At 51.0% G+C, this 12,399-nt stretch overlaps 1 protein-coding gene across 1 annotated transcript in view; it reads left to right on the top strand.

Moving 5' to 3' along the window:
* NID1 (nidogen 1) overlaps positions 1-9,171 on the top strand; it is a 72,522-nt gene extending 63,351 nt beyond the window's left edge. Inside the window, exons 15-20 of the mRNA XM_090263162.1 lie at positions 789-915; positions 4,066-4,237; positions 5,091-5,248; positions 6,397-6,520; positions 7,215-7,327; positions 8,251-9,171. Of these exons, the coding sequence (XP_090119288.1) occupies positions 789-915; positions 4,066-4,237; positions 5,091-5,248; positions 6,397-6,520; positions 7,215-7,327; positions 8,251-8,372 (816 nt within the window). The 3' untranslated portion in view covers positions 8,373-9,171. The remainder of the gene's footprint in view (positions 1-788; positions 916-4,065; positions 4,238-5,090; positions 5,249-6,396; positions 6,521-7,214; positions 7,328-8,250) is intronic.
* Positions 9,172-12,399: the final 3,228 nt, after the last annotated feature.

Here is a 12,399-nt window from a genome sequence, read left to right as displayed (position 1 = left end):
TCTCCCCAAAGTAAGCCTGCTGGGATTTCGATGAACATCGAATTTTTAACTCTATTTAGAGAGAATTGGCATTTTAGCACTATTCCATTAAACTGATTATAACTTTATTTATTTAGGTCTTTAATTTCATTCTGCAGTTTTTGGTAGTATTCGGTGTAGAACATTGCACATTTAAAAATATTTGTTCTTCAATACTTTGTTTTTGATGCTATTGTAAACATTATTGTTTTCAAATTTTATTTGTTACTAGTAGAAATGCAATTTTATATTGACCTTGTACCCTGCAACCTTGCCAGGGTCAATAATTAGCTATAAGAGTTCTATAGATTCCCCAGGATTGTCTACATTAATAATCATATTGGCTTGAAATAGAGTGGTTTTGCCTCTTCCTCTCCACTATTTATGTCTTATAATTCTTCTTTTAAATAATCTTCAGGTAGGCAAAAATTTTTTAGATGATATACAAAAAGCATTAGCCATAAGAGAAAACAACAATAAATTGGATTAAAACCTTTTTCTTTTCAAAAACACCATTAAGAAAGTGAAAAATAAGCTATATACTGAGAAAAAATGTACATAACATACCTACACACATACGCATAGTTAGATGACAAGAGATTTTTATCTGAAATATGTAAAGAACTCCTGCAACTCAATAATAAACATTTTGAAGTGGACATAAAGCCACTTTAGAAAACAAGGCACAGAAGCACATGACAGGCTCCCACCATTGCGGGTCACGTGGTGCTTGTGGGTGGACTGCTCTCACTCCTGGTCTGTGCTTCCAGGATAAAGTCATCATAGGACTGGCCTTCGACTGTGTGGACAAGATGGTTTATTGGACCGACATCAGTGAGCCTTCCATCGGGAGAGCCAGTCTGCATGGCGGGGAGCCAACCACTATCATCCGGCAAGGTGGGTGCAGAAGTACCAGCCTTCCTTTTTGGTTTTGCTTCCAGAAGCCCAAGTGGCTGTGGGGGGAGGGCGGAGGGATTGTGTGTGTGTTGCTCACCGGACATGGTGACTTCAGGGGGGCTGGGTCTGCCTAGCCATCTCTGAAGAGTCCTCCAAGGACTCAGTGTTGAACCATGAACACTTTAGCTGGGATTCATTGCTAGTCTAAGAAGAATAAAATCAACACAGCGTAAGTGTGTTCCTTTCTTTGCAAGCTTGTGTAGCCAGTTTTAATGAACAATAAAGGCCAAGCTCAGCCACTCAGTTGGGATATACATTTCTCCCTCTGGCTGCTGAGCTTAGAATGAATTCTCAGAGCGCCTGCCCACCCTGGTCTCCGTTAGGGTCTTCCCACAGGCAACAGGCACATGATCACACAGTCGGAGGGTCACAGGCGCATTGGCCAGTATTGCCCAGGACAGCTGAGTCTGTTCCCAACATTGTTTAAGTTGAAGGGTTGTCATGTCACCCCAGGGAGGGGGGTCTCCACTTCTCTGCCTACACCTGCCCCCACAGGCTCAGATGGCCTGTCCCAGGAGTACAGCAGACCAGGCTGAACTCTTGCCCACTTTGTTACACCACTGACAGCCAAGTTCACGGTGGTTTGGCACAGGCTACCCCTTAACGTTTAACATCAGTTCCTTAACTTAGGGATGCTGATGTAAGCCAAGAACTATGCATTATTTTAATGCATACATTCAACAAGTCAAGACTATTTTATCTTTTACATGGCTGCGTTTTATCAGCATTAAAGACCATTACAAAAGAATCCAAGGACTTGGTAAAAATCCCCTTGTATTGAAAGGAGAGTTGACTCCCAGGTATTGTCAATCCAGAGGCATGATCATGCTGGTGATGCTTGTTGTGTATAATTGTCCTGCTTCCTCTGCAGGACACTGAAATCAAAGATACAGCTTTAAAATACACGAGCCTCGCTTGGGATGTCTCTTTACTTGGGGCTGAATGGAGCTTTTCCCACTTCCTATTTAACACCTCCCTAACAACTGATATTCCGGAAGGTTCTTTTGCCGATGGAGCGGCCCCTGGGGCGTTTTTCCCTTCCTTGGCTCCCTGGTAAGAGATGACGCGACAGGAGTTCGGCTGAGGTTGAGATAAACATGACAGGCTTTGGGCAGAGACACCGCGTCCTTTTCTGGAAGGCGACGTGCTATTTAAACAACATCTGCTGGTTTTCATGCTTTGGTTTAATGAGCAGAAGTTTGAAAACGTCTTTTCGCATCCTGTCTCTCTCTGTTGAAAATGTGCTGTTATCTATGATTTGACTTGGAAACCCAGTGGGAGAGGGGCGCAGGGCCTCGCTGCTCTTTCCTGTCGCTTCCGAAGCTGAGAACCACCCGAGAAAGCTGTGAGCCCAGTCAGAAGCAGTCCAGGCAGGGCCCACGGTGAGGACGGAAGCAAACGCACGGGCGATCTTTGTGGAAGGAAGGCAATCCATTTCTGTTATTTAAAAAGAGAGAAAGCACCTTCCGCTCCAGTCTTCCTCAGGTGACCGTGGCCGCGGGGGCCTCTCCGTCTTGTCATCTGTAGTAACTGTCATCCTCTTCGCGCTGACCGCACAGCGCGGGGTGCCCTTCCAGGCTCCTCCTGGCCCTGTGGCCTGTACGGAAGGGGCCCCTGGCAGGGCAGGAGGGTGGCCCGCCCTCGGCTCTGCGGGGGTCTGGTGAGGCGCTCTCGCTGAGCAGACCCGCCCCCCTTCGCCCCGTGTGTCTGCGCAGCCCCCGCCCCCGCACAGGACGTGCCCGCTGCGGGCGGACCCAGAAGGGTGTGCGCGGGTCTGTCTGAGCGTCCAGAGGGTCTTCGGCGGTCAGTCTCGCGGTCCCTTCGCCTCTAGGGACATGGGGAATAGTTCCATACTTTGTAAATCTCTGCTTGGAGTTTGAATAGTGAAGGCCTCGTTAAAGAGCTGTTTCTAATTCGTAACGAACTGCGCCTGGCGGCTCCTTTCGGGCTCTGACGCTCCTGCGCCCCAGCTGGGCGGTGAAGGCGGCGCGGGCCGAGCGCTGACTCCCTGCGGCGCCGCAGAGAAAACGCGGTGCGGGTGACTTCCTCACGCCCAGCAACCCCCCCCCCAGGGCCGCTCCCCCTTCCGGCCACAATAAACCACCTTCAATTCTCTAATCAGAGGAGGGGAGGAAACCCTGCGCGACAGTAGTAAGTCCCTGGTGGACTCTGGCTTTCATTCACGGCCACGGAGCCATTGCAGTGCTGACCGTCTGATGGGCTGGGTGGGCCCTGCAGGTTCGCACGGCAGTGAGCTCGCCCTGGGGCGACCCCGGCTTGAATTTACTTACTTGTAACCTAGTAAAGACTCCCAGGAGTGTTACTTCGGGTCCCTGACACCCCTCTTTTGTACTCCTAGTACTTGTATAAAATACAAACAAACAAAAAAGCTGTGACTTCTTACATAAATTTTTTCCTCTGAAATGACCTTTCCCCTTCAATGATTAATGAATATGGTGAATCTGTTTCTTTTATTCCTCATCTTAGTATCTTCCTGTGCCTCCCCTAGGCCTGTGGGATAAGCTGTAAGCTCTTTAACATGGGAACCCTAACTTCATCTCTGGCCACTCTGCACCCCCACGGTTTCCAGCCACACAAAACTATACCCAGGTCATTTTAAACCATGTCCGGTCTTCCTTTAGACAGACGTGCCCATCCCACAACCTGGAAAACCCTTCTCTAGGACCTTTGCCTGACAGACTCCTGTTGTCCATCAAGAGCCAGCTTCCCAAATGTCACCTCCACCAGGAAGCCTTCCTGGTGTCCCTATGCTGAGTCCAGTGTCCCTCCCTGTGCTCCTGAGGAACCCAGAACTCAGAGTTGGCTGTGGGTTCCTTGAAGGTGGAGCCAAAGCTTCAGCATCGTTTGGACCTGGTTCCTAATGTGGTGCACAGGGGGTTCACAAGTGACCGAGTGGCATCTGTTTGTCACTTTGAGTATTGCTTATCTTATAAACAGCAAGCCTGTCACGTTCACGTTTGTTTTCTCAAAGTGCAAGGATTGGACACCATGTGAAATAGCACAGAGTGATCAGAAAAAAACGATACTTACCTGGTTAAAAAGTCGGATGTGTCCTGTGTTTGCTTCTAGATCTTGGAAGCCCAGAAGGCATTGCCCTTGACCATCTTGGCCGCAACCTCTTCTGGACAGATTCTCGCCTGGATCGAATAGAAGTCGCAAAGCTGGATGGCACCCAGCGCCGGGTGCTGTTTGAGACCGATTTGGTGAACCCCAGAGGCATTGTGACGGACTCTGTGAGAGGGTATGTGGTGTCAGTCTGTGTGCGTCCGCTGTCCTTGCTCCCGCCCTCTGGGTGTGCTCAGTGTGAGGCTCTGACTCCAGCACCACTCTCCTGGCATCAACGCCAGCAGTTGGTGGCTGATAGCTACCCACAGCGAAATGGCAGAATGCCTGTTACAGTTGGGGCTTGCTGCCATGTTCCACTTTCAGATCTTTTCCCACGAGACTTTGTAAGTTGGGTATTTCCACGTGGGTTGGATGTGGATCAACAGCTGAGTTGTACGAACCTCAGAAGGGCATCCAGTATAAATGTACCTTCAGGGCCCCCTTCCCTGGGGACCGCCCAGTGCTAAGGTGAAGGCCAAGGAGACCCCTTCCCTTTCCAATGGTCTTCATCAGTGCCTCGGGGCTTCCTCTCCCTTTTCTGCTGCAAGCTCTGAGTCTGACACACCAGGCCCCGGGCATCTGGACACTCTGAGGCCACGCACCCCCTGTTCTGGGGCCACCACCACCTCTGCCAGCATCTGTCTCTGGGCCTCAGCCACAGACAGGTGTGCTGTGCCTCCCTGGGTAGTGACAGCATGTGGGGCTTCCCACGCATTCATGCTGCTTGCGCCATTCTGTTTTGTTTTTCTCTTTTAACAACTTTATTGGGATGTTGAAGGGAAGGGGATTCGGTGTTCACAGAATAACCGATTCAAGGGAAGAATCAAGGCAAAGCACGTCTCGGCACCTCCAGGTGCTTTTGAACCCTTCCGAGTTTTCATGTCTGCTGATATCTCCGTCCGAGGTTCCTCCTCAGGACTTTTAAACAAAGCTTCTCTCATGTGTCTTCATTATTCTTCTTGCTCTTTCCCCTCCTCTTCCTCCTCCAGGAATCTTTATTGGACAGACTGGAACAGAGACAGCCCCAAAATTGAAACTTCCTACATGGACGGCACCAACCGGAGGGTCCTGGTGCAGGACGACCTGGGCCTGCCCAACGGGCTGACCTTTGATGCTTACTCGTCCCAGCTCTGCTGGGTGGACGCAGGTCACTGCGGGGTGGGGTGGGGTTTGTTTGTTTGTTTTTTGTTTTTGACCAAACAATTACTGTTGCCCACACTGAGCCAGCCCAGTCTGTACCTCAAGAGGATGTTACGGGAAAAGGGCGTAACTTTTGCTTTGCCTGCACAAAAAGAGCTGCATGTCCTTGCTCTGAAATTCATTGTTTCTCTGGGCTTAATGTGCTCTGGGGACGGGTCTCGATCCTCTCAGTCTGGGGTCAGCAAACTACAGCCCATAGGCCAGTCCTACCTGCCACCTGCTTATATATCACCTGGTGTAACCTGGGAGCTAGAGACGGTTTTACATTTTTAAATACTACATTTTAATTGGTTACATAAATGCCTGCACAATGTCCTTGATTTTGCCTCTTGGCCCACAGAACCTAAAATGATTACTACCCGGTTCTTTAGAAAAAGTTTGCCAACCCCAGAGCCTGTCCTCATTGTAATACCTGTTAATTCGTGACTTACATTCCTATAGTTCCCACTGGTCCCCAAGGGCCAGGGCAGGGCATGGCTCCAAGGGAGATAAAGTAATGCCAGTCTGATGTGTGCCCCTGCCCTGGAAGACTTGGGGTATCCCTCGGGCGAGGGCTGTGGGCAGGGTGCTCAGTCAGGTGGGGAACGTCAGTCATCCATCCCAGTCTGTTGAGAACCTGCTCTGGTCCAGACTGTCAGTACCGCAGGGGAGCAGGGACCATGTCTTACACTTGGGGTGCACCAGGGGTAAGGCATGCACAGCTAAAGGGAACACAGCCTTGTTGTCGCGTGGGTGCAGACGTGGGTGCGAGGCTGTTCAGAGCCACTGACCTGCAGGGCGGTTTAGTTCTCAGGCCCCGCATTCAGGGAGGGATCAGGTGAGGCTTTGGGGAGGGGATCTGGGAGCAAGAGCTCCAGGAACGGCCTCTGCTCCACTCATGTCTCCCAGCAGAGCCAGGAGTGAGCGCCTGACAGAGGTGGGCATCGACCAACGGGGCCAAGAGGAGACGAAGGGACAGAGCTGGCCTCCTGTGTTCTCCAGGACCCATCATTGAAAAGCCACATTTCTCTCGCCCTCGCTCTTGCTGCTCTTGTTCTGTGACACAAAGGGCCATTTCTTGTGCAGACAATAAACGACTTGTTCCCTCTCGCATAGGCACCAGCCGGGCCGAGTGCCTGCAGCCCGGCCAGCCCAGCCGACGCAGGGTGCTTGAAGGGCTCCAGTACCCTTTCGCGGTCACCAGCTTCGGGAAGAATCTGTATTACACGGACTGGAAGACGTACGTCAGCGGCCGGCCCCGCCACCCTCCACCTCGGGGAGGCCGAGCCCTTCTGTTGGGCTCTTGGCTTGGCCTCCAGCCTCCAAGACTCCCCCTCTGCCTTGGCCCTCTGGTCGTGGGACACGGAGGAGGCCGGAGTCTTGGGGGGCAGGAGCACCACTTACCATGCAGACACTACAGGATGGGCGGCAGTTGCCGTCTGTGAACTTGAGGTTGCTGAGTGCTGGGTGCATCGGCGCCTTCCCCAGGAGCTGGCCCAGAATCCCTTGGCTGGTGGGCTCCATGCCCACTCCATGCCCCTACTTCCTCATTGTTCTTAAACTGCAGAATGCCGTGGCTAGAGGGAACACAGGCCCGTCTTAACCACCCCTTCCTGAAGAAAGGAGGGTTAAACCGAGCCAGCAAGGCAGTGCTGTGGCCAGGGTCTGTATAGATAGCAGATTTCCCAGCTCAGAGTTTAGTGCCTGAGGGGAATGCCAGCTGATCTTTGTCCTTTCTAAGAAGACAGAAAAATGCAGGCTTGACCCACCCTAGAGGGGGGAGGGAGGGAGAGAGGGATGGAGGGATGGCTACAAGCAAGACCAGTGTATCTATTCACAGCCTCCAACTTACCCCCAAACTACAGAAGAGGCTGCTCTGTGGGGAAGGTTGGAGCCATCAAATATGTTTTACTTTCTGCCTTTGGTTCTTGTAGGAATTCCGTGATTGCTGTAGATCTTGCTGTTTCCAAAGAGACGGACACCTTCCGCCCCCACAAGCAGACCCGGCTGTACGGCATCACCACTGCCCTGCCTCAGTGTCCCCAAGGTAACTCAGCTGTACAGTTACTGTTCAGGGGCCAAGGGCACCCTGTGGCTCAGAGCCCACGCTCTGGCTGCTACCTGTCCAGCCTCTAGTGGTCCTGATCACATGTCCCTTCCACCAAGGGCCTTCGTTATTTCATGAGCGAACCAGATAAATAGAAAACATAAGGGAATGAAGTGGACAAGGGTGAGGAAAAGTATTGAATCTGGGGCTGGGTCGAGAAGTGTGTGGTCTTCAGGTTCCAAACAGGAACACAGTGTTAGGATCTCCGCTGCTTTGAAAGTCCATTTATTGGGCCTAAAAGCAACAACAGTAATTAATAATCAGAATAATTACAAACATGACTGTGGCACTTACTGTGAGCTGGGTGCTTTACACAGATGAACTCACTCAGCATCCTAAGTGCTTTGTATTCATTAGTCCATTTAATCTTCGAGCGACCTGCTGAGGTCGGTACCATTATGGTGCCCATTTTATAAATAAGGAAACTGAAGCCACTTGCCCAAAGTCACGGCTGATGGTGGCAGAGCTGGGGGCATCTAGGCAGCTGGCTCCAGTCTGTGCTGCTTCTTCAAGACCTCTCCCCACACACCCTGCCCCCCACACCCAGTCGAGGGCAAAGCCAGCCGGGCAAGCTAGAGGGAGGGTCCTTTGTGCTTTGAAATCCCGACTCCATGTTATCATCAGAGGAAGATCGCTCTCACTGAGATCCATGTAGCCCCCAAATCAGGAATCAGGGTTCTTGCCTATCTGGCAAATCCCGAATGATGAGGAAACAGCCAGGAGATGAGCTTAGCTGAGTGCCTGGTACAGCCTTCCCTGGTCCCCTGGAGCCCCCCATGGTTGGCCTCCTGAAAATGAAAAAGGGGGTTAATATGGAAGCCTTGCTCTTAGAGGGCTGTTGAGCTGATTGCCGCCTTTTCCAGGTCACAACTACTGCTCGGTGAACAATGGCGGCTGTACCCACCTCTGCTTGCCCACCCCTGGAGGCAGGACCTGCCGTTGCCCTGACAACACCCTGGGAGTTGACTGTATCGAGCGGAAGTGAAGACCCAAGTGCCTTAGTCCCTCACCGAGCATTTCACAGCAACGCCCTACTTCAAAGGGTCCAGACAAAACTCTATCTGACCTGGTGGCTAAGTGGCCACCAGCCTGAGCCTCAACATTGTGCCCCTCACTGTTCCCCAAAACATAAGCCCTGAGCTTCTGGAATGGGGAAGTCTCTATCCCTACACAAAGACAGAACACCCCCACCCCTCACCCAAACCCTCAGACAAGCATGTAAAGTCCCAAAGGAGGGTTATATGCCCCACCCCAGTGCTCTGGAACCGTCCCCAACAGAGCAAGCACCCCAGTGGCGTGCAGAACCTCCCAGGCCTGAGCTGCCCCCTTTCCTGTAGCCTTACGAGCTCAGCGTCACTGTGACGCGCCCACCGTTTTGTCAGCTCCTTGACACACCAGCCAGGGCCGTAGCCCGTTGGACCTGAATTGGGAGAGAGCCTTATGTGAATAATTCGAGTTTGTTTTCAGAGACAGATATATTCCCAAGAATCACAAGGTTTGGGAAACACATGTATTGTTCATATAGCCCAACCCATACATTAGTTTCATTTTCTTTTTATATTTATCATTCTATATCAAGCCCTCTATATCAAATGTTTGTCATGATTTTGTATAATTTTTATAACTATTCTTTTTTTAAATGATAAATTCTAAAACTGTGGAAACCATTGAAGGTGCTTACTAACTGTTCCCCCAGTTTATACCAGTGTTGGATAATCCCTTTTGAGTTTACAGCTGTATAAATACTAGTGCAGAAAATAAAAATAAAAAATTTTGTTAATAAATCTTCCTCTATCCTATTCGAATGAAGAAATTTAATGTCAGGAGGTTGATTCACAGTGAAAAGAGCCGTTTGATAATCCGCAAGCCCATGGAACCCCAGTGTTGCGGGACTGGCTGGTTTCCCAAGGGAGGCAACAAAAAACCTAGGGGCTTGTAATTCACTTAAACATTAACTCGGTCATAGACCCCTAACCACCCTTTGGGACGTTGTTTTCCTTTTTTAGAAAAATTTCAGTCTCTTGATTCAGTTCCGAAGATGAGCTGCTTCCCTGCCTCCTCATCTCCAGAAGGAACACGCACTTGCCCGGCGCTGGGCATGGAGCGAGGCCGCTGGTCAGCTCGGAGCCGGCACCCGTGCTGTGCCCTGCCTGCTGGGTGCAGTGACCAGGCCTTGGACTCAGACAGAGGGTCAATAGCCTGACTATGTGAAGAACTACAACTCAAGGTTAACAACCCAATTTAAAAATGGACAAAGGGTCTGAATAAACATTTTTTTCAGAGAAGATACACAAATGGCCAATAAGCACATGAAAACATGCTAATAACATCATTAATCTTCAGGAAAATGCAAATCAAAACCACAATTAGATATAAAAAACAAACCGTGTTGAGGAGGATGGGGAGAATCGGGACCCGTGGGTACAGTTGGAACCACATTGCCAGTCAGAATAAAATCGCGTGGCCCTCAGGGGAGATAGCCTCACAGTTCCTCAAGAAGTTGAATATAAAGTGACCACGTGACCCAGCATTTCTGTTCCCAGGCAGACCCAAAGGAATGTCTTCCCTGGATGTGTCCCCTCCCCACGATCTCAGGGTCCCAGGAGCCACTGCGTCCCCTGGTCTCTGGGCCTCAGGGAGGTCACAGTCCCTGGCACTATCCCCTTGGACCGCTCTGTTCCTAGGGGATTCCCCACACCCCAACCATAACTAAGCCTCAAACTATCCCAATGTGAATACACCGTTTTTTACTGAAACCCTAGCTGATACGTAAGGCCATAACTCTGTGACCTCCACTTTTGAATATGTTTGAAGATGTCTGCAGTTTAGTTTTCTTAAAAACCTATTTTATAATCACACATCACATATATTCATGTCCACTTAGGAAGCATGTTAGTTACAGATAACTGGCAGGTATGAATCACACACACACACAAAGGTACAACAAAGCCCTATTTGTTTCACTCGCTGTGATTTTCAGCCGGGGAGCCTTTGATGGCAGACAGCTTAACCTGCTCACCTGGGGAATTCTGGTTTCATAGGGTACTTTATGTCATTCTGGGTTCAGACTCGGCTGTATTCGGGAGTGTCAGCGCTCCGTCCCTGCTCAGAGTTCTCCAGTCCCAGATCTGACCCCCTGGGGCTGCAGCCCTGCTACTTAAGATGCCCCCAGTGCAGCCCCACTGCATGGGATCGGGCAGGCCGTCCACTGCAGGTGGTCCTCCAAGGGTGGGCCTGCTCGCAGCTGCCCCACCGGGGTCTCCTGGCCGCCTGGACATGGGGGGACCCGCAGCAGCTTCTTCAGTCCCTTTTTACCCCCTGCAGACACAGATGTACAAGGGGCAATGTCTTTCCCTACATGGGTAGTAGGTGGGCTGCCTCCTCCTTTGTTGCCCTTTCTCGGGGAGGCTGCCCTGCAGAGGTCCATGGGGACATGTGAGGGGTCTTCACCTACTGGCAGGCTCCACTCCACCTGCAAGAGCTCTCGCTAATCCAGCGTGGTTCTGCCTTCCCCTCCCCCTTCGAGCTCCCCCTCTGCTCTGGGCTTTTCTGAGGGCCATGGGGGACAGAGAGGCCTCCTCTGTGTGCTCGTGGCCTGGCAAGGCTGTGCTGTCTCACATCCTTGTTCAAGGTCATTCTAACCACAGCCCTGCTGGGAGAAAACAGAGTCCCTGTGCTGTGGTCCTAAAGACAGAGGCCACAGGTGACAGGTTAAGAGAAAGTACACCCCATAGGTAATGCCTCAAATTATCAGTTTAACACACACACACACACACACATTCCAGTAAAGAAGTAATATGGACATAACTATCCCAAAACACTTCTCAGAGGGAGATGTAGGATCTTAAAAGACACATGCTGTGAACATACATTTGCTCAGTCAGTGGTCCTAGAGCTAGAGAACTCCTTCTCTGGCACTTAAGCCACTTTAATATATAGCAACTATCTTTTCTCCCCCAAGGAGCACAGGTTTTCAGTTCTGATTGCTCACCCCAGGAGGCCTCCACTGTTTCCACTCACAGACTTGTGTTAAAAAACCACCTCCAAAGTCCTGGCCAGGAATCTCAGTTGATTAGAGCATCATTCCTGATGCACCACAGTTGTGGGTTTGATCCCCAGTCAGGGCACATATAAGAATCAACCAGTGAATGGATAAACAAGTGGTACAACAAATAGATGTTCCTGTCTCTTTCTCTCTAAAACCAATAAATTAAAAACAAAATAAAATAAAATAAAAAAATACCTGCATGTATTGAGTCTCTTGACACCCAAAACGTAAATGTTAGCACTTGTAACCCTGACATGAAATGAACAGTCTCACGGTGTCCAATCCAGGGAGCAGAGGCTCCGTGTGCAGCCTGGGTGGGCCCAGTGCTGTACCGAGGCGAGTGTGCAGCAGGAGGCTGGGGCTGCCCTGAAGAACGGGGAGCAGGAAGCGACGTTAGAGGTTGTGCAGCCGATCTTCATCAGCTGGGAGAGAGCAGGTAAGGGATGTCCACTCAGGGACTGGCTCTTCTGGTGCCAGGCGCGGTGCTGGGGAGGAGCTTCCTCTGGTATGTCCAGCCTGCAGGAGGAAGGGTGTCTCACATATGTGCCAAGCTGTTCTCTGGCTGCTGCTCCTGCTGGTCTGTGATCCTTTCTACGCCCTGGGGCCTCCAGGGTCCTTGGCCCCTCGGGCCCACAGCTACCCTCTTCCTCCTCAAGGGCTTCTGAGACAGGGCAGACCACAGAGCAGAAGTCACTCCTGGATCCCCTCCCTTCTTTCATGGCACCACCCAGGTACTGCATGAGGGTGACAGACCCACCCCCCTGCCAAGCAGCCCTACCCACCCCCATCCTTGCCCCGTCTACACCCAGCCCTGCGATCTACCCCACTTGACAGGCTCCTGGATATTTTCTTTTGCTTCTAGTCTGGGTCATTCAGTCTAGGGTGGGCAGTCAAAGACTTTCAAGGACAAAGACACATCACCTCACAGCAAGGTTTTGTGGTTGAATGGGAATGCAAAGACAGG

The sequence above is a fragment of the Furipterus horrens genome, unplaced genomic scaffold (assembly GCF_987537825.1).
Source record: "Furipterus horrens unplaced genomic scaffold, mFurHor1.1.pri manual_scaffold_15, whole genome shotgun sequence".
Lineage (NCBI taxonomy): Eukaryota > Metazoa > Chordata > Mammalia > Chiroptera > Furipteridae > Furipterus > Furipterus horrens.
The sequence above is the reverse complement of the archived record's forward strand: the minus strand, read 5'-3'. Positions and strand labels throughout refer to the sequence as shown.